Source organism: Pygocentrus nattereri, chromosome 21, assembly GCF_015220715.1.
Source record: "Pygocentrus nattereri isolate fPygNat1 chromosome 21, fPygNat1.pri, whole genome shotgun sequence".
Lineage (NCBI taxonomy): Eukaryota > Metazoa > Chordata > Actinopteri > Characiformes > Serrasalmidae > Pygocentrus > Pygocentrus nattereri.
The window spans coordinates 10,738,641-10,758,672 of record NC_051231.1 but is presented as its reverse complement, the minus strand read 5'-3'; the positions used below and the strand labels follow the sequence as shown (position 1 = coordinate 10,758,672).

At 38.5% G+C, this 20,032-nt stretch overlaps 1 protein-coding gene across 1 annotated transcript in view; it reads left to right on the top strand.

The window, feature by feature from the left end:
• Positions 1 to 20,032, top strand: part of asic1b (acid-sensing (proton-gated) ion channel 1b) — a 363,281-nt gene that overhangs the window by 37,697 nt on the left and 305,552 nt on the right. Inside the window, exon 2 of the mRNA XM_017684694.2 lies at positions 10,402 to 10,597. Within this exon, the coding sequence (XP_017540183.1) occupies positions 10,402 to 10,597 (196 nt within the window). The remainder of the gene's footprint in view (positions 1 to 10,401; positions 10,598 to 20,032) is intronic.

Here is a 20,032-nt window from a genome sequence, read left to right as displayed (position 1 = left end):
GAAAATTCCTGATATGGCTTTGCAGGTCGCAGCTCAGTTTCTGTTGCCAGCGAGAGAACAGGCTGTGTTAAAATTACTGCCGAAACATTAATACATTTACATGCAGCTGGAGGTTTGCTTTGAATTTTCTGTGCTTTGTTAACACATTTTCAAGAGACCCCCTTCCTCACTCTCTCAGCTCCACTTCTTGTTGTTATGTGAACAGTTTAGACGGAAAAGTCTGAACCACGAGTTCCTTATTTATTTGCAGAATTTAACATATTGGCTCAGCTCTGTTTGCCATTCTGCTGTAGTGTGCTCCAGCCCAGTTTATGCCCTGGTAATGCAATGAATTACATTCGATTTACGTTCTGTATTGACAGATTTAAGTCTCTTGACTTGTTTTGATATCAAGAAATGACAAAAATGTGGCAAACAATGTAAAGAATGGTTTTCTTTTCACAAAACAAGGTAATAACCTTTTATCAAATTCAAAAGCTTAAATGCATCCTATATAACACTTATTATCAGAGCTTGCTTGCAGGTGAGGAAAGATCTACTTGTGGGTTATAATAAAGAGTGAAGGCAAACCACAACAGCACATTTAGTGCTGGATGTTTGTTTGGTAAAAGGTGTGGAGAAAAAAAACAAATAAAAATATTAACCAGTGTTGGTTCAACAAACAATGGTACAACCAGCAATTTTCTCACCCCACAGAAATGGGGTGAGTTCCTAAATAGACTTCCATTGGTAGACCCAACCAAGCACATACCGGGTCTTCTCCTCTGGAGGGGGAGATAATAATGAGTATAGAAAATAACTGATAAAGTACCTACAGAAACAAAGAAAAGTTTGTTCAAAAATTGATACTTGAATCATAACAAGCTAAAAACCCACGGAATGAACAAAATAAATGAAAAACAAATTAATTCAAGCTACATGAACCCCATGAACCTTCCCTCTAAATGAATCAACTCCAAACTAAGCTTGGGCCTTTTCCCAGACCAGGAAGGTAAAGTCCAGCCATGTAAGTATTATAAGTTATAAACCTGCTGCTAGTATTATGATATAAATTCCAGTAGCATACTTTGACTGTAAAAGGTGACATTGTTTACCAAGCAAACAAAGTTTGATATTGCAGTGAGAAGTAAACAGTAGCATTAGCTGAAAAAATGGTGAGGGAAGATATGAGCTGCTGTAAACCTAGAGCAGGGACAGAAATAAGGGGGAATATGGAAGGAAATCAGCAATCAGTAAGAAATAATTAATATAACACTGTTACATGCTTTTGTTTACATTGACAATTACTGCAACTTCCATGAGTTGAAGCCAAGAAGTAATTTCTCTGGTTTCTGAAGGCTGCAGACAGAAAGAAGCCTGGTCTTGTCTGAGCGTTCCCCTGAGCTCTGGAGGCGGATGCATTTCTCTGTGGCCTTTCTCTGGGTGAGGGCAGGAGCAGGTTACTGATCAGTCACTGCGATGTTATCATCACCTACTTTTCCCTTCATCTCTCCCCTGAAACCAGTATTTTTACCTGCTGTGTGGGCTTGAGTCTGAGGCTGTCCAGGTGTGTCTCTGCAGAAGTGAATCTGAGGTTAGGTGTCAAAACAAACATATGCTTCTAGGATAAAAAGTTCTGCATTGTTTTGAAGAGATGCTGGAGGATTTTGGATATGTGAACGTTGTTCTTGTTAAACTGATGATTGCTGTGCAGCAGCTGTCTATGCACAGACCAGCTTCCCTCACAAAATATGAAGATTTTTTTATGCTCTGATCATTTGCAGTTTTTAAAAACAAAATAGCTGCAGTAAAAGTAGAACTTTGGAAGCTTAAGCTGTTTGTCATTTTAACAACCTACAACCAAACCATATCAAAACCACTAAATAATACTGCACACTACCAAAACTACCAAACCATATAAAAAAACAAAACCATACTGAAAATGACCAAACTGTTCCAAAACCACCAAATCATACCAAGACCAACCTAGTCATACTAATAGAATCAAACTATACCAAGAACAACTAAACCATACCAAAACTACCAAACCATTCTAAAACTACCAGGTCATACCAAGAACAACCAAACCATACTAAGATTTACCAAGCAGAATAAAACCAAACCATACTAAGAACAGCCAGTCCGTACCAAAAAGTACCAAACCCATATAAAAAACAAACTATATCAAGAACAACTAAACCATACTGAAAATGACCAAACTATACCAAAACCATACCAAGAACAACCAAGCCATAACAAAAATGAACCAAACAATATTAAGAACAACTAAACCATACTGAAAAATACTGAACCATACTGAAAAATACTGAACCATACCAAGAAGAACCAAACTATACCAAAAATGACCAAACTATATAAGAAACAAATCGTATCAATAACAAATAAGCCTTACTGAAAACTACCAAACTATATAAGAAAGAAACCATATCAAGAACAACTAAGACATACCAAAAAAAAACAAAAAACACCAAATCAAAACATGGACAACGAAACCATACTACACACCACAAAACCATACAAAAAACCCATACCATACCAAGAACAACTAAACTATACTAAAAATGACCAAACCATACCGAGAACAACCGAACTATACTGAAAATAACCAAACAACATAAAGAGCAACTAAACCCTACTGAAAACTTCCAAAACTACCAAATCAAACCAAGAACGACAACCAAACCAAAAATGACCAAAGAAACATTAAGGACAACCAATCCATGCCAAAAAGTACCAAACCAAACCTTACCAAAGCTACCAGATTATACAAAGAACAACTAAGCCACCCCAAAAAATCTAACCGTATCTATGGCAACTAAACAATGCTGAAAACTACCAAACCATACAAAAAAATACCAAATTATATTAGAAAGTACCAAACCATATAAAAAACCTAAACCATGTCCAGAACAACCTAACCATACCAAAAAGTAGCAAGCCATATCAAGAACAATCAAACCATATCAAGAACAAAGTAAGCTTACAGGTTTCTGACCAGAAAGCATGTTTATTTTCTCCATTTTACATGGCCACGGCAAGTAAATGGATTACTGAAGAAAGGTGCTGCAGATTAAGGATCCTTAGTCTGTCAGCTTAAGAAGCCTGCAGTGCATATTTATGGCTCCTTTTGGTATTGAAGGTGTGCTGATAGTGCGGAAAAGTGACCTTTTTTTTTTCTTTGGAAAACAACCTGCCTACCCAACCCCTCCCCATACACTCATGATATATGATACACTCATCAGTTGAGGGAGCACAAATAGAGGATGGTATATTGCACACGAATCTGGATACTGTGCCATGTAAGAAAACAGAAATAGTGGGCCATCGCACTTGATCTTGCCCATGATCACTTTCATATTTTATGCTTGAAAATGGTCTCACTGATATGATAAATCAAGAGAGATTGGAGAAGATGTCTGTACAGCTTTTTCAAATCAGGTTGTATATAGATATGGTGTGACTGTATGAGTTACGTTATCCAGAATCTCCTCTTTTTTAAAAGCGATTTATAGAACCCTCCAAAATTATCAGCTCCCTTGATAAAGATAAAAAAATCCCATGGAAAAAATGCCTAGTGTTTATCACCTTGATCTCTTGATCCTCCTCTGAAAATATGAGAGGAATCTAACCTTTCAGTGGGGTAAAATTATTCAAGATCAGTCTGATAAAGACACCTCTTCATAGACTTTGTTATCTTTACCAAAGATGGCAGTGATTCTAGTTTGCACTGTGGTTCAGCAGTTCCTTTTGTTCATGTGGAAGAATTCTTGACTTCTTTGCACATTTAAAAACTGGATAAAATCCCACACTGTATTCCTGGTAGGACTTTGCCAAGAATATTTAAAGTGACCAATGACTTTGCGTCCAACTGCCACGGTGTCAGCGACACTTCCCTCTCCTTTACTACAAGCTTGAGTCTTTTGCTCATTAATGAGGTAACTCTCGACATGTTATGTTAGCATCTGATCTCAGACAGGTTGAGTCTTTCAGAAGAGTGGGAGGGGTTCAGCACTCAAATAGTGCAACAGTTCAAGAATAACATTTCTCAATGTAAAATAGTAAAGAACTTTTACTTTTAATCATGGTACAAATGTACATGGTACATCGGTACATAATACCCCATAAAGATTCAGAGAACCTGGAAAACTCTGTATACAGGGACAAGGCCAAAAACCAGCTAACCGTGAACTTTGGGCCCCCTTAGACGACCCTGCATTAAAATCAGAGATGGTTCTGTAGTGGAAATCACAACATGGGCTCAGAAACATTTCTGTAAACACCGTCTATGCTAACAGATCGTCACTGCTTCGACAAATGCTAATTAAAACTCTTAAATGCAATACATATATAAACAGGATCAAGAAATGCTGGCACCTTTTTGGGCCTGAGCTCATTTAAAATGGACTGAGGAGAAGTGTAAAAGTGTCCGGTGGTTCAACAAATCAACATTTGAAATTCTTTTTGGAAGTCAAACTGTGGACACTGTGTCCTCTGGGCTAAAGACCACTCAGCTTGTTGTCAATACACAGTTCTTCTTGTTGTCAGTACACAGTACACAGGGGTGCATTAGTGCACATGGCATGGGTGATGTGCACATCTGTGAAAGCACCATTAATGCTAAATGATATATACATATTCTGGCAACATATGTTGCTATCCAGACATCGTCTTTTTCAGGGAAGGCCTTGATTATTTCAGCAAGACAATATCAAACCATATTCATATTCATATGCAAGTGTTAAAACAGCATTGCTCTATATTTAGAGTCTGGGTGCTAAACAGGCCTGTTTGCAGTCCAGCTCTGTCACCCACTGAAAACATTTGGGTCATTGTAAAATGAAAAATATGACAAAGGAGAACCTGAACTGTTGAGCAGCTGAAATCCTGTATCAAACTAGAACGGGAAAACATTTCACTTTCAAAACTATAGCAGTATTGGTAAATGAAGAGGTGGTGAAATACAGTGGTAAGCATGCCCCCATCCCAACTTTTTCGGCATGTTGTTGTTGGCATCAAATTAAAAACAGGACATATATTTTTCAAAAAACAATACGTTTCAGCATTTGATTGGTTGTCTTTGTACTATTTTCAATTAAATATAGGGTTTAAATGATTTGCACATCATTGAACTTTATTTGTATTTACATTTTATACAGTGTCACAACTTTTTTGGAAATGGGGTTGTAAATGATCAAATGAAACTTTATCTAAGAAGCACAAAAAAGGCTCACTTTAGCTTAACCAGCTATGTCATTTACAGTATTATGTGACTGTGATGTACACATCGCTACAAAGTTTGTCCCGAATGTGTCATGATAACACCTAAAAATCAGTGTCAACTGATATAGATATTTAGATTAAGAACTGTGCCAAACAAGTGGCTAATATTTTGGCAGATTTTATTGGCCTTTTAAAACTGTGCTCACTTGTGTGGGCTTAAAAAAGAACACCAAAAAAGAACAACAAAAAGAAACGCTTGCGCATTGCCAGTACTTTCTATCAGCCAGTATAAATAACACTATTCGCTCCTAAGTTGACCAAAGTGGCACTTTAAATTCACAAATGAAAGTCAGTTGTTCATTTTTATGGTTCACAGTAAGTCATACTAGGTCCTAAACCACATTGACAAGTTCTTAATGAGGACCTGGAGGCACGTGAAGCAGATAGAAGTTTTAAGGATATATTTACAGAAAAGATTTGGTCTTTGTTGACAGCTAGAGCACTGGTCACCAACCCTGGTTCTGCCATCTTGCAGAGTCTAGTTCCAACTAAAATCTACCACACATGCTCCAGCTAATTAACTTCTTCAGAAGTCTTTGGCTATTTTTTAAATAACTCTCTTCATACTGCTCATGTACTGATTGTGTACAGTATGTGATCAACATTCATTTCTTCTGTATGTCAAAGAAGCCTGAATGACCTACTACTCCGCCAAATATTTCAGTACGAGGCCAGAGTTGTCTTCATGATATATTGCATGCACATTACATCGTGATCATTTCAGGAGGACACAACTGCTGTCATAACTGCCTGGATATTTTCACAAGCTCTGGATTTAGCTTTTATATATATTAATAACAGCAAAAAAGGAGCAGAATACGATACACTGATTGTTGATACTTGAATTCATGCCTTTTTAGATCTTTGTTGCCATAAAACCACTGCAAACCTTGTGCACCCAAAAAACCATGATATAACAGAGTGAAGAATGGCACAGCAAGTAATGTAAGTAACAGTAGCTTGGTAGTGGGTTAGCAAACTTGGTACAGTTGCTGTAATGAAGCTAACCAGTTGCTATTATAAACATTTGCAAACAAGACAAAACAATACTGACCTGTTGATTCTGTGAAACAGCAAAAACGTGTTAATGTTAATGTACCAGTCCAGAAGGAGCGACTTCCTCATCCTTTTTCATACATTTCAACTCTCAGTGAAGCTGAAGTCAGCTTCTTTTTCACCAGCTTCTTACTAGAATTTTCCTGTTCCACCTGTGCATGCATGCGGTCACTGTCTGGAGAGGGCAAAACAAAACGTAGTGAGGGTGTGACAATTTCACAGGGCGAGACTAATATGCATGTGCGGCCGTCCCGGCTTTGAAAACAAAAAAACGGAGAAAGTCAGATTACCCACACATGGGTTATGTGGCTTCTTTCTCTGGTCTGGATGCCATTATTGCACTATGTATTTACATAGAAAATAGTTGTTTGCTGCTATAATAATATTTAAAATGTCGCATATCTCACCTTTAATAAAGTTAACTTTATTAACTTTGACGCAGTAAATTACCTTTATATGGCGTGGTTAAAACATAACTTACTAAAGTTGGTCTCAGCTGACCAATCCTCTAAGAATCGGCTTTTCAGGCTCCTGTGTGGAGTCATAGTGCTCATTATTCAGTGATGGCTCATATTACCAATTACGAGAATAATGAAAATGAAATGACTCGCAAATATAAGACCACGCAGACCATCCCAAAGCTGTTGATATGTAACTTTGGACATGTCTTCTGTCATTTGGGGTGTCTTTTAAAAGTAACCCAGGCCCACCTTTGTTTCTTTTTTTGAAGTTTTACCCAATTTTCTGCCCAATTTAGTCATCTCCAATTCCACCTGCTAGTTAGGACTCCCCCAGTCACATGATACTACCAGTGCTAGGAGGGTGAAGGCTGGCTTCCTCCGAGATCTGGGAAGCCAGACACCGCATCTTTCCGAACTGCTGCTCACGCAACGTCATTGGACAGCCGAAGGCAGGAAAACACTGCCCGCCACATCTGTTACATCAGCTAACAGATGCCTGCACTGTCTAGCATCGCGTTGAGTGATGGAGGGAGAAGGGGGGGGGCATCCTACCCACCCAGAGAGTGAGGCCAATTGTGCTGTCTTGGACTCTTGGCCATGGATGGCTGTAGTGATCTCCTGTTGATAGGGCCAACACTTAGACGGTTGCACCAGGCCCATCTCTTGACCAAAATGTAAATGTACATGGTGGCTAGCAGTGGTTGCTTAGCAATGATTGGATGGCTAAGGAATTAAGTCAGGTCTTGAGCTAGTCTGATATGCTCAGTCCTTGATGTTGGCTGTTTAATTGCACCCCTTTCTTGTAGTATGGCTCACATCTTGTGCTGCATACTGGATACTGTACTGTACTGAAGAAGAAGAGTGTGCAGTTATACTGTTGCAGCATGCAGTGTACAGCTGTTTCCAGCGCAGCGCTTGAATGGCTGGTTCAGTGATAAATTAAAGAAGCAAAATGTTGACTGACCACATCTGGAAAAATTGTGCAGCTCAAACCATTTAAGTGAAGCACTGCAATTAAAAATAGCTTATTTAGAAGATTAGCAGTCTTTAAAGAGGAAGAATTCACTGGTGTCAGCCGTCGTAGTCGAGATTTCAGTATCAGTGTATCAGTGTCAGTAAAGAAAAAATGAGCGTCTCTGACTGAGCAGGAGCCCACTCTCGTTTCTTCCCTCTCAGTGCACCGCAGCTGAACTGACGATTAAGCTTGATGTGGACATAACAGCTTAAAAGTGCAGCGCTCTGAATGTTGTGTCAGGCCAGTACCTCCTAACACGCCTCCCTCTCGTCGCCCCTGGAGACGTCCTGCCACTGTGTCCCACCCTCCCTATTAATCTTTTACATTCAGGTCCCAAAACACGTGTTAAAGACTGTTTGACAAGTCTGCTTTGTAGAGGGAGCTGCTTTTGAAGGAAAGTGCAGAACAAAGGAAGGTCATGCAATAACTGTGTTCCGTCTGAAATGAAACCCAACCTTTCGGAGGGCTGTGAACATCTTGTGTTGTTCTCTTTAAAAGTTTAACGTCACTGTAAGATGCTTTGTTTTATGCTTTATTTCTGGACCGCCGTGATGCGTCGCTCAAATTACACCTCCATGTTCCCGTAAAATTGCTTGTGACTTCTACATTGCTGGTTTCAAAGATAACATCATAAATGCAATAAGTCTAAGTGTACACATCTCTCTCTCTCTCTCTCTCTCTCTATAATTTTTCTTTGATATTTTCTTTTTTTCTTTGATGTTGCCTTTGAAAAAAATTACATCCCTCAGGAATAGTGTGTCATACATGTCAAGGAAAGGGCAGATCATTTTAAAATGCTGTTATGAAGAAACTGCAAATGGAAAAGGATGGCTTGAAAAAAAATGGGCAATGCTGTGGAATGATAGCAACCGTACACATCCTGAAAACTTATTGAAAGTGTTGAAAATTCTTAAGCGGTCTTTGGAAGAAGGTGCTATTATGCATCTGTGTTCTGGTTTTGTGACAAAATGCAGGGTTACTGGAAAATCTTGCCCAAACATAAAATTTGGTGCCTCCAGCTTCTAAATTGTGTGCCCATGTCTTTGCACAGTGATTCAAAGTGTATTTAAATATTCTAATTTATTTTGCTAAGAAACGTCTGATAACCCAGAAAAAATGCAAAAATGTTTTGAATTTTTATCCTGATTTCATAAAATAAATGCATTATTTTCTTATTTCTTGTTTTTATCTCTGTAGAAGTTTTGTTTGTTAGCATTATGTATTTCATACTCTTTATTTTTTGTACATTTCTTCCTACAGCTTTCTTTCCTGTCTATTTTGAGGAATATTGCCTGGAATGCCCATCTGTCCATAGCAAATGTAATGTTAAATTCCTGAAACCCATGTATCCTTAGAATTTAAAAAGTCCAATAAAAGGTTAATTAAAAAAGACTGCAAATGCAATGCTGTAATTTTGGAATGTACATTTAAGAGAGTTAAATATCTTTATGGTTAATTAGCTTAATCTCAGACTGAAAATATGAAAGACGTCTAAGCTTTAATTAGTAAATTTAGTCTAGGAAAACATAAAAAAAATTAAAGAAATTTAAGAAAACGTATCTTAATTTTCCCTATAAATTCTTACAAAAACAAACATAACTAAGGCATGTTTCCAGTTTATACTTCACATCCACCACTGATGTTTAGGAGCACTTAAGTAGTTTCTGTTTCACTGGGATAAAGATTTGAGGTGCGTCCAGATTCCAGTCATTCGAAGATGAGAGATATATAAATAAAATGAGACACAAGTGTGTTGATCTTCAGCTAAATCATCATCTAAATCAGGAAATTGCTGTAAAAAGTAGCTTTAAAATGCCATATCCACTCTGTAGGAAACAGTGAAGAAGATTAAAACAACTAGAGCTGTGGTAAAACTGCCTGGAAAGAGTTATTCTGCAATTATTTGTGCACAATTTCTACTTATTTGTTGAAAACGAAAACTTAAAATATGAAATGTACTAAAACCTTTTGCACAAACTTCACTTCATGTAATTATATGTTAAAATGTGCATAAATGTGTTCTCTGTAGAACATATTAATTTATTTTTTTACTTAAAAAAAAAATCAAAACAAGACCAGAGGTGGCAAAACTTTCGCATACAACTTTATTTACCTTCAGAATCATAGTTATCACCTTTGATAACAAACATATTGTAATTTTTTTAGGGCTGATTAATCGCAATTCGTTGTACTATTTCATGTAGTTACTTGTGATTAATCGCATGTGTATTGCTCACAATTTTTTAAAAATTCTTTAAACTTAAAGGCTTTTTAGCCACATGGTTTCTAAGATTTTCTAAATTGTAAATAAAACTTTTTTAAAAAGCTCAGAAAACTTGTAGAATTTCACAAGATATTGGGTTAAATTAGTACATCCACATAAACTCTTACATTAAGATACATAGCAGCGAATTGCTTATAAGATTGAAACTGCTTATAACTGCCCACACCCTCCACAGCAATATCAGCTTTGTGAAACTGACCCATGCGGTATTACACTGCTGTCTGTTGTAGATGCCTCTCCACTGGGAATTTCTTAAATTAAAGCTGAAACAACAATAACACAAGACTGTTCTTTTGCGTCTTCAGATATGAGATCCGGGACACTCACCTGGTGGAGGAGAGCGTTCTGGAGACGCTGAAGGTCAAGGCCGATTTCCTGACCTTTAAACCCCGCCCCTTCAACATGCGCGAGTTCTACGATCGGACTGGCCATGACATCAAGGACATGCTGCTGTCCTGCTACTACCGAGGGGTCGAGTGCAGTGCAGAGGACTTCACAGTGGTGAGTCAACACGTCCATGACCGTGTCTCGCTCTGTCTCTGCTGTGGGACCGCCAGAGATATCTGAAGAGATTATTTTACCTACAGGAACCGTATTGATCCAGTGTTCAGATAATGAAATGACGAAGGTGCACTTAAGAGACTCAGGTTTGTGTTTCCCAGTGATCTAGGTTGTCGTAAAGGGTCCGTCTGTCAAGTTCAATAGAAACGGGAAGCAATAACTCCTGTATTTCTGTCAGCATTCCCGCATTACAGTTTGCTTTGTCGCTGTTTTTTGGCTCTCGCTGTCCTGCTTCTGGGGTTTGTTTAAAGTTTTTTGCCCGCTGTTGATTGAGACTGAACTACAAATAGACTTTCATTTGCGTGCTGTTTGGTGTCTCATCATGCTGAATTAAAACTGAACACCACAGCCAAACTTTATCTGGCTCCTGGGGTGTTCAATTCACAGTAAAGGCAATAAGAGCATTAGCTTTATAGAGAGGGATTGTCAATTGAAATTCTTCTCATTTTTGAACTTTGCTTTCTTATTAAGCTGAAATGATGCTGTAATCTTGGCCTTTCTCTTGTTTCATGGCATCGCTGCTAGTCTGGACCTGTGAATCGTAATAACTACATTTCTTTGCAAAGAGAGTATAATTAGTCCTGTTATTATTATTAATATTATTATTATTATTATGTGTAGCACTACAGGTTATATATTGTCTGTTTCAACTTGTAAAATCTCAGAAAAATGAAATATCATGATGCATTTTGTGTATTGTTAAAATGTCTTGAAGTATAGTAATATAATATTTTTGCCATATCGCCCACCTCTACCCTCGAACACATTTAAAGTACTTAAGATACGGATGTGGATGTTGGCCATGTCACAACTGTTTGTGAACCATTTATTATTCCTCATGCATATGTACAGTGACCAAAAGCAGGTGGTCACATTGAAGAGAATGATATGTTCAGAAAAAGGCTTAAATACAAGTTTAGGTGTGTTTGAATTTCTTAAGTCATTCTTCATTGTTGCCCATAATTCCTGCTTTTGTCTGCTTTTTGTCAGTGGTCTATAACAAATTATGAATGAATTCAGAGTTACATTTACATTTACAACAAAGTTCAGTATTAAATGAATGTTGATCAGTTGATCTGTAGACTGGGGTTCAATCCCCCACCAGGGTAAGCACCCTGCACTATACCAATAAGGGTCCTTGGGCAAGACTCCTAACACCACCTTGGCCTAACTGTGTAAAATGATCAAATTGTAAGTCGCTCTGGATAAGAGCGTCAGCCAAATGCCGTAAATGTAAATGTAAATGATCACACCTGGAGAAGTCTGAAGAAGTCAGAAGTCTGGGCCAGTAACAGACCAATGAAACTACACAGACATAAAATAAAGCATGAGCTATTGCTTTTTGGCAGTCTTGTTAAAGGAATGGTCAACTTGTGTATAAATATAATGTAAAACAGTGGAGAGCCACTCGTGTCATTACAGTTCTGTTTGTTGCTCTTGGTTTTCACGTAGGCTGGAGCTGATTGAAGATAGTCTCTATGACAACACCATCTATTGTTACTATTAATCTGTAAGTGTTTAAAAAGCAGTTGGTGCTCTAACTAAAAAAGGTTAGTTACTAAATGTATTATTAGACGTGTAAATAACTTAGCTGCGTGATCATACCAAAACCTACCCAATCAAAACAAGAATAAAGTTGGCAAAGTTTATATCCAGTTAACAGTTATTTTCTCTGGTTTAAGCAGGCAGGACAGGTAATACGGTGAAATGGGTTCCTGGAGAAAGGTGTATTAAGAAGATCCTCAGTCTGTCATCACGACTCCGTTTTCAGTGCAGATATTAATATATTTTTTTTCTGGAAAGTGACCTGCCTATCTATTGACCTCACCCAGTAAAAAGAAAAAACCTTGATAGTATCGTCAGTCAACTGTGGCTGGGGGGGTGCGACCAGTCAGTGGTGCATTGCACATCATATCACAAGCCTGTTTACACAGTCATGTTTTTTCCCTCGATGCAGCCTTGTGACTTTTTTCCAATTGTTCAAACAGCAGGAAAAATCTTTATCTAACAAAGAGTCTAAGGTCACAGCCATGATTCAGATTGGTCAGTTGATTTGTCCTACCTGTGGCACATTGGTAAATGGCAGCAATTTTTAGAAGGTGCTGGGGATGTCTTCCTTCACCCCTACATTGGTTTGATATGTTGAATGAATACCAGATTTGAAATAGTTGGTCATGCGGATCCAAAGATTGTTCTGCTATACATGCTTAAATCACTTCTAACAGGGAATTGATTAGCCTGGCTAATATGATGTATTGCTATTGTAGCGAGTATCATAAATTTGACCATCTAGGGATTTGAAGTTTTTGATATAGTTCTTATGTGCTATATGGTGCTGTCCATTCTGCCCATTCAAATAAGCCCAATGTCTGGAATGAGCAGTATACCAACTGAGAATAGTATTGTCAATAGCATTGAAAAGCCATTATTTTTCATACTCATAGCCTAACATGGTGAAACAAACTAGGCCCAGTTTCATTATAATGAACATTTTTAGAGATTTCTGACACATTATTTCTAATGTGCTCTATATTCACACCTACCACATTTATTTTGGTGCTGAAAGGTCATTCTTGTTGAAATAATGCTCAGTTCCCGTCGCCAGTTGAAGATTCTATTCTCAAGCTCACATTTTCGCCCCCATCTCTTTGCCCTTCATCGTCCTTGTGGGGGGCATTAGGCCTCTTTGATGTGCATGGTTTGGAAATGTGTGAAAGCTGTGCGTGTTAGACCCGCGTTATGCTGATGTTTCTGTGGGTTAGTGCTGATGGCGGTGGGGGCTGGACTGTGAGCTAACAGCTCAGCAGAGATCACTAATGGTGTGTTAAGAGTCGCTCTCACGATGTGATTCACCGCTGTGCTTGTACCTGACACACTAATACACTCACACAGAGGCGTGTTTATACGTATTTACACGTCCTTGTGCAGCTTTGTCTCTCTTTTGTGGACAGTTTGTACTTCTTTACAAATAAACAATAGGCACATTCTGTTTGCGTGTTATGCACGTAAGAAGGTGGAGACGTTACACATGTGACTGATTACATATTTTAAAACTTATGTTAGTGTCTTACGAAATATTAATAGACTTGTTTTAACACTGCCATAAAACAAAGTGCATGTAGAATGCAGTAGCTTGGTGACCTTGGGATTGTGTGTGGATCCTCCAGAGCATCCCATTCCATTGGTCAGTAGTTTTCTGCGGAGATTATACAAAATGTGTTTGTGCAGCTGAATGCCTGGGTCAGCAATGGGTGCACCTTAAAGTAGCCAAATGCACTTGTTAGAAGGCATGAAAGGAACCAACAAAACCACTAAGAATGGTAGGAAGCTCTGCCTCCTGCACTGCATTATTTACCTACTAAAGGCTTCTGAATTTCTTCTTTCTACCTATATATATATCTATATCTATATCTATATATATATATATATATATATATATATATATATATATATATAGACACACACACACACACACACACACACCTATGTATATATACGTCATATGTATTTACTGCTTTCTTGTAATAAAAATAACAAACTGGCAATTTCAGTATTTGGATACAATAACAGAGAATTTTGTGCCCGATACCAAAACTGATAAGCTAAAATAACCAATGATACTGATACACACATGATATGTATAACATGTTGTGTATCAGTATCATTGGTTATTTTTATTATTTATTATTATTATTCATTACAGGAAATGAAGATGAAGATGCTGAGATTTTCGTTGGGAGTGACAAGGATGGACAAGATTAGAAATGAGCAGATCAGAGGGACAGTGAAGGTGGAGCAGTTTGGAGATAAAGCCAGAGAGGCCAGGTTGAGATGGTTTGGACATGTGTTGAGGAGGAATAGTGGATATATTGGGCAAAGAATGTTGGAGATGGAGCTGCCGGGTAGAAGGAGAAGAGGTAGACCTCAGAGAAGGTTTATGGATGTAGTGAAGGTGGACATGGAGACGGTTGGTGTGAAAGTAGAGGAGGCAATGGATAGGGCAAGATGGAGGCAGATGATCCGCTGTGACGACCCCTAAAGGGAGCAGCCGGAAGAAGGAGAAGAAGAAGAATTCATTACAGGAAAACAGAAAATACACACAACAATTCAGTGTTACACAAATGTTATGCTTAATAGGGCTGTAAAATGTGTTAATTTTGAAAGAAAAAAATCTGAACTTGAGATATTCTCAAGAAACGATATTGCAAAGATAGCACAGCTTTTTGCTAACTAGGCTAACTGCTCTAGCTAGAGCTAACATCAGCTAGAGCAGTAAAAAATACATTTCTTAGACGAAATAAGTCACATTTTCTTTGAATTCCATGTCTATAAGCATCTATAAATACATTCATAATGCTCAATAAATTGCTTTAAATATTTACAGCCATGTTTTTGATGCCTTATGACTGCACTGTACTGTTATGAATGTGTTCATAAGTTTTTATATAAATGGTATTCACAGAACGTGTTACCAAATGAACGTTAGCACGTTATCTGTTAAGGAGGAAAGACCTTGTGTTGAACTTGGCGAATTAAATGCACCATTTAAGGTGGATTGGGAAAATTCGAGCAAGAATCTGGCAAATAAGAAGACTTCAGCCTTGTAAAAAAATCTATTGTTTATTGACATTTTACAAGAAACTGTTCTACCTTTGGAAACATTTCCTGCTGGAGAAACGAGCAGAGCAAAGTAAGTCTGTCTTTCTGTTCATGTTATATTTGTTAGCCTTTACTAATCCATTAGCACACACTCAGACATATTTACAGCCAAGATGGTAAAATGGACCTACAATGTTGTGGCTCCTGAGGTGGTTTGAGTTTTGTTGAAAGGAAAGAATGAGTGTTCTTAACATTTGGGACCCCTTATCTAGGGTGAGGTGTTTTTTCCCTCATTTGTGGTTACCCTCATATCCATTCATCATCTCTTAAGAATTCATGAATGTCAAAATTAGTCAGAACTCGCGTCCTTGATAGAATTCATTAAGACAATTAAATCAAGTGAAACATTGTGGAGGGAAAACAGTGAAGCACACTTTATATGGGTGTTATACTATTCATACAAATGAGCATGTGTTGCTAATACACATCTGTGGTTCCCTATGAAAACTACATATGTATATATGACATAAGGGCTCAGCAGTGAGAGCAGAGGAGTAGTTTGCTGTGAGCTGTCAGGCTAAACCCATTTGATCCACCTCCTAATTCACCTATTCATGCTGGCGCTGGCGTCCATGCTGTGGCTAGGCTCGCTGCTTGCTTACTGTTACTGTTTATATAGTCTTTGATCGATACAGGAGAGAAAAGACTGTGCTTGCTTTTAATTTTTCACTGTAAGAAGCTGGAACTGTGTGGGGGTGGAGATGGGGTGGATGATGGATGGTTCGGGGGCTAGAGATGGATATGTGAATGAGTGGGTGGGGGTGTTATGACAGAATGTATTATAGCCTATAAGTATCAGCTACAAGCATCCATATGCATAGGCACACACTCGCGGCTTTGATATTCAATCCAGTGTCGCTCCGTACTGTATGGAGGTGTTCCAATCGATGTGTGAAGGTGCCTCCAGGGGAATGTAGTAACATTAAGAAATTACAAGCTTAATCTCTCTTAGAAGTCACAATTATCACTGGCAACGGCAAAAGCATGGTGTGAATTTAGATTCATCATTTCGTCCAGTATTATTTCTCAGCTCTTTGAAAGAAGCGAAGAAAGTGTGCAGATTGTAAGCTTTCAGTCCAGATAACTTTTGTGTTATCCTATTATATCTTATTTGTGTTAACACAACAAAAGGCCTAACAAAAATAATAGAGGAGATATTGTTATTCTTCTTATATAATAATTATTATTATTCAAATTCTTCACGTTTCCAGTTGGGCGATACTATCAAAGTCACCAAGCACTACATGAGCACTAAGGTTGGGAATCTCTAGGAACCTGACGATTCGATTCAGCTATGATTCAGAGGTCTCACTGTGTGATGACCTAGTGCTTTTAAAGCAAAGTGTTATAATGAATTTACCTCCAATATCTTTCATTAATAAAACAAATGGAAGCGATGTGGCAGTTCAGCTGAAAGATCATTTTTGCCAGCATATATCCCAGCATTACAAAAACTCAACTGGAAAAGTGTTAATGATTATGATTAAGTTACTCTTATGAGTCCCATAACGGGGAAGTTTCACCTCCACATTTGAACCCATCCATGCAATGAAGCACCACATACACACTAGAGGCCGAAGCACAATACTCGCCCGAAGCAGTGGACAGCCCTATCCATGGCATCCGGGGAGCAGCTGGGGGTTAGTTGCTCAAGGGCACCTCAGTCACGTACTGTCAGCTCAGGGGATTGAGCCGGCGATCTTCCGGTCACAGGGCTGGTTCCGTAACCTCCAGCCCATGACTGCCCAATGCTGTGCTTGTAGCAGCATGTTTGTAGTAAATTAATACAGACTTCAGTGTATTCGGAATCACTAACTGAAAGCCCTGAAGCCCTGGGTCTCAACAACTGAGAACGGGCACAAATACTTGGCAATAAAAGTTGCAATGGAGTTTGTAATTCGCTTTGCACTTTCCAAGTTGAGTGGAAGCTGTCACATCATTAGGCTTGATGGTCCTCTGGCTGGAAGCAGCTACAACCAGGCGTTTCTCTTCCTCCTCCGGGTGGAATCATGTAATGTGATTTCTCATGTTTGTTGTGTTTCCAAACTACTTCAGTGTGACAACTTGTATACTTCTAGTTTTTAATGCAGAGTGTGCCAGCCAGATGTGCAGGCCATATAATGTCCAGGCACTGCACTTCCGCACTTCCAAGATCTGCCTTTTGTGTTTCGTCAACATTGCGTTAGAAGTTGAAATTTAACAAAACTTTTTTTATTTGTGAATCAATACAGAATCATCCATATCTGTATTGCGATGCATCTAGGGTTTGACCCCCCCAACTTCTAAGCGCACTGGAATGTACTCTGGAAGGGTATTTTTTTTGTTGGTCACTATTAACAGAATTATCACTTTGTAAAGAGTTGCCAGTGTAACAAATGTAATGAAGACATAATGCTAGCATTATTAGTATATGTGCTTGCAGCTGGACTTATTTTTACCTATATTTTTATGCTCGTAGGAAACAAAGTATTTTGCTTCACGACTCAAAGCCTGATTCCGAGTAACTGTAGACATTTGTGAGTGTGTCTGCAAATAACAGGCCCAGAGTCTACTCAATTAGACCTAGCGAGAGGACTAACTAAATCTGTCTTCAAGAAGCTCTGGTAGTAGTAGTGTAGTAGTGGACAGACATTGTAGGCAAGTGGACTAAGCTGCTAAATAATGTATAGTAATGTAAGGATTTCTTTATCTTGTCCATCAGACACTTGCACGGCACAAATGGCATCATTTGAAACAAAAGGAAAAATATAGAATGTCAATACAGGTAGATACCTAATGCCTTGCATAAATATATCATATTAGAATTCTAAAATTATATTGCTGCTCTCCAAAAGAAAGAAAAAAAACCCTTGTCTCTCCACTTTTGACCTTGTCTCTCCACTCTCCACTCTCCCTTTTTCAGTTTTTGACTTTATTTGAAAATGTCTTTTGGCCTTTACATTGTGTGTAAATTTTATGTTGAGTGGACTAAAACAAATGGCCCAAAATTACTTGGAAAATGTCAGATTCCATTGACTTACATTAAAAGCAACGTAAGTTTTTTCTTTCCATACCAATTTGGAGATGCAAGGTTTTTTTCTGACAACAGCAATATGTATATAGTAGAGTAAAGCAACAATAACTCTAGGCCTCCAAGGTTTGACAAACTGAGCTGAAAACAAAGCAGCAACTGTACTGCAGCTTTGACCTAAAACTCCAAACAAGTCAAGAGAAACAATAATGCCTTTTGTCTCAATTTTCAATTTCTGCTTCAGCTCCATGTAAAAGTCTTGCCAGAGTGTTTTTTAGACAATTGGAAGGCAAGTAGCTGAGCAAGCCCTCTTTTCAAAGCCTTCGCCTCCCTTGTTCCTTTCCTCGCTGGCCTTTAGATGTTTCATTCTGACTGATGTGACTGGCTCTTGTGCATGCCTGATGTGATTGCTTTGACGGACAATTCATTCAACGGGGCTCAGCACTTTGTGAGTGTGTGCCCCCCAAAGATCAAACCATGGCAAATCTCTCCAGACCTTTGATTCTGCTCTTCACTTCCTCTCTTCCTCTAAGACGAAAGGACTATTTCTTTTCTCTGTTGTAGAAAAAGGGATATGTTTCCTAACCATACTCTCCACTGTTATACTTTGTTTTTTATTTATTTTTTTTTTTTTAAAAGAGGCTTGTTTTCCTTTATAAACGCTTGCTTTCAGGCACTCTGAAAAGCAAAGGAGGGAGAAAATGGCTGTCCTTTTGTGAGTTTTAGGCAAAGCCGATTAGTTTCTGCTCCCAATAAACAGCTTTTGAGACCTGCCAGAATTTTCTCATTCAGTTGAGTACAAAGACAACCTACTTTGCCTGACTCCGAAGATTTCCCGAAGAAAGTATTTGCATACAACTACTGTTTTTCCATTACTTTGCCTTCATCTGCTACCTTCAGGTGCCATTTCTAAGGAACATTGCAGCTTTATTGACCAGTAAGCTCCATCCCCACATTGAGCCATGGGAAGATTTGCAGCAGAGGTTAGCAAACAAGGATAAGATGCGCATGGCAGCTTCCTTCAGCTCTCAGAGATGCATTGTTTGGTCCCTTTGTCCAAGTTCAGGCCTCTGTGTAGCCTCAAGTGGATTGAGCAGAACATAAGTACATGGAGAAGAAGTCAGGCATTGTTTGAAGGACTTTAGGGGCGGTTTGGCTGTGTGTATCTGCCAGTAATTGGACTCTAGCCGTCTCAGAAGACATGTGTACTTCATGTAGTTCTTAGCAGGGTACCTATTACTCCAGTTATCCCTGTCTATGTCTCTCTCTCTATCTCTCTCTCTCTCTCTCTCTCTTTCTGAGAGCTCTCCATGATGAACTGTGGCTTGTATGGAATGTAGATGAGATGTCACCACAAAGATGCCCTGTAAGAAAAAGTAAAGTTATCCAATGTAACCCTAGCAGATCAGTTATGTGTGCTTTGCTCTACTAGTCAAATATGGTTACTATGGGTGTCAAACAGCTACAATAAATAGAATGGAAAGTTCAGGAATAAATGTTAAGCTGGCTTAACAATGTTATTGCTGTGGTATCAAGTTGGTTGCTAAGGGGTTGCTTTGCTTTTGCTATATTATTCCAGCTGGTTGCTAGGGTGTTGCTTGACCATTGCTATATTATTCCAGCTGGTTGCTAGGGTGTTGCTTGACCATTGCTATATTATTCCAGGTGGTTGCTAGGGTGTTGCATATCCATTGCTACTTTATTCC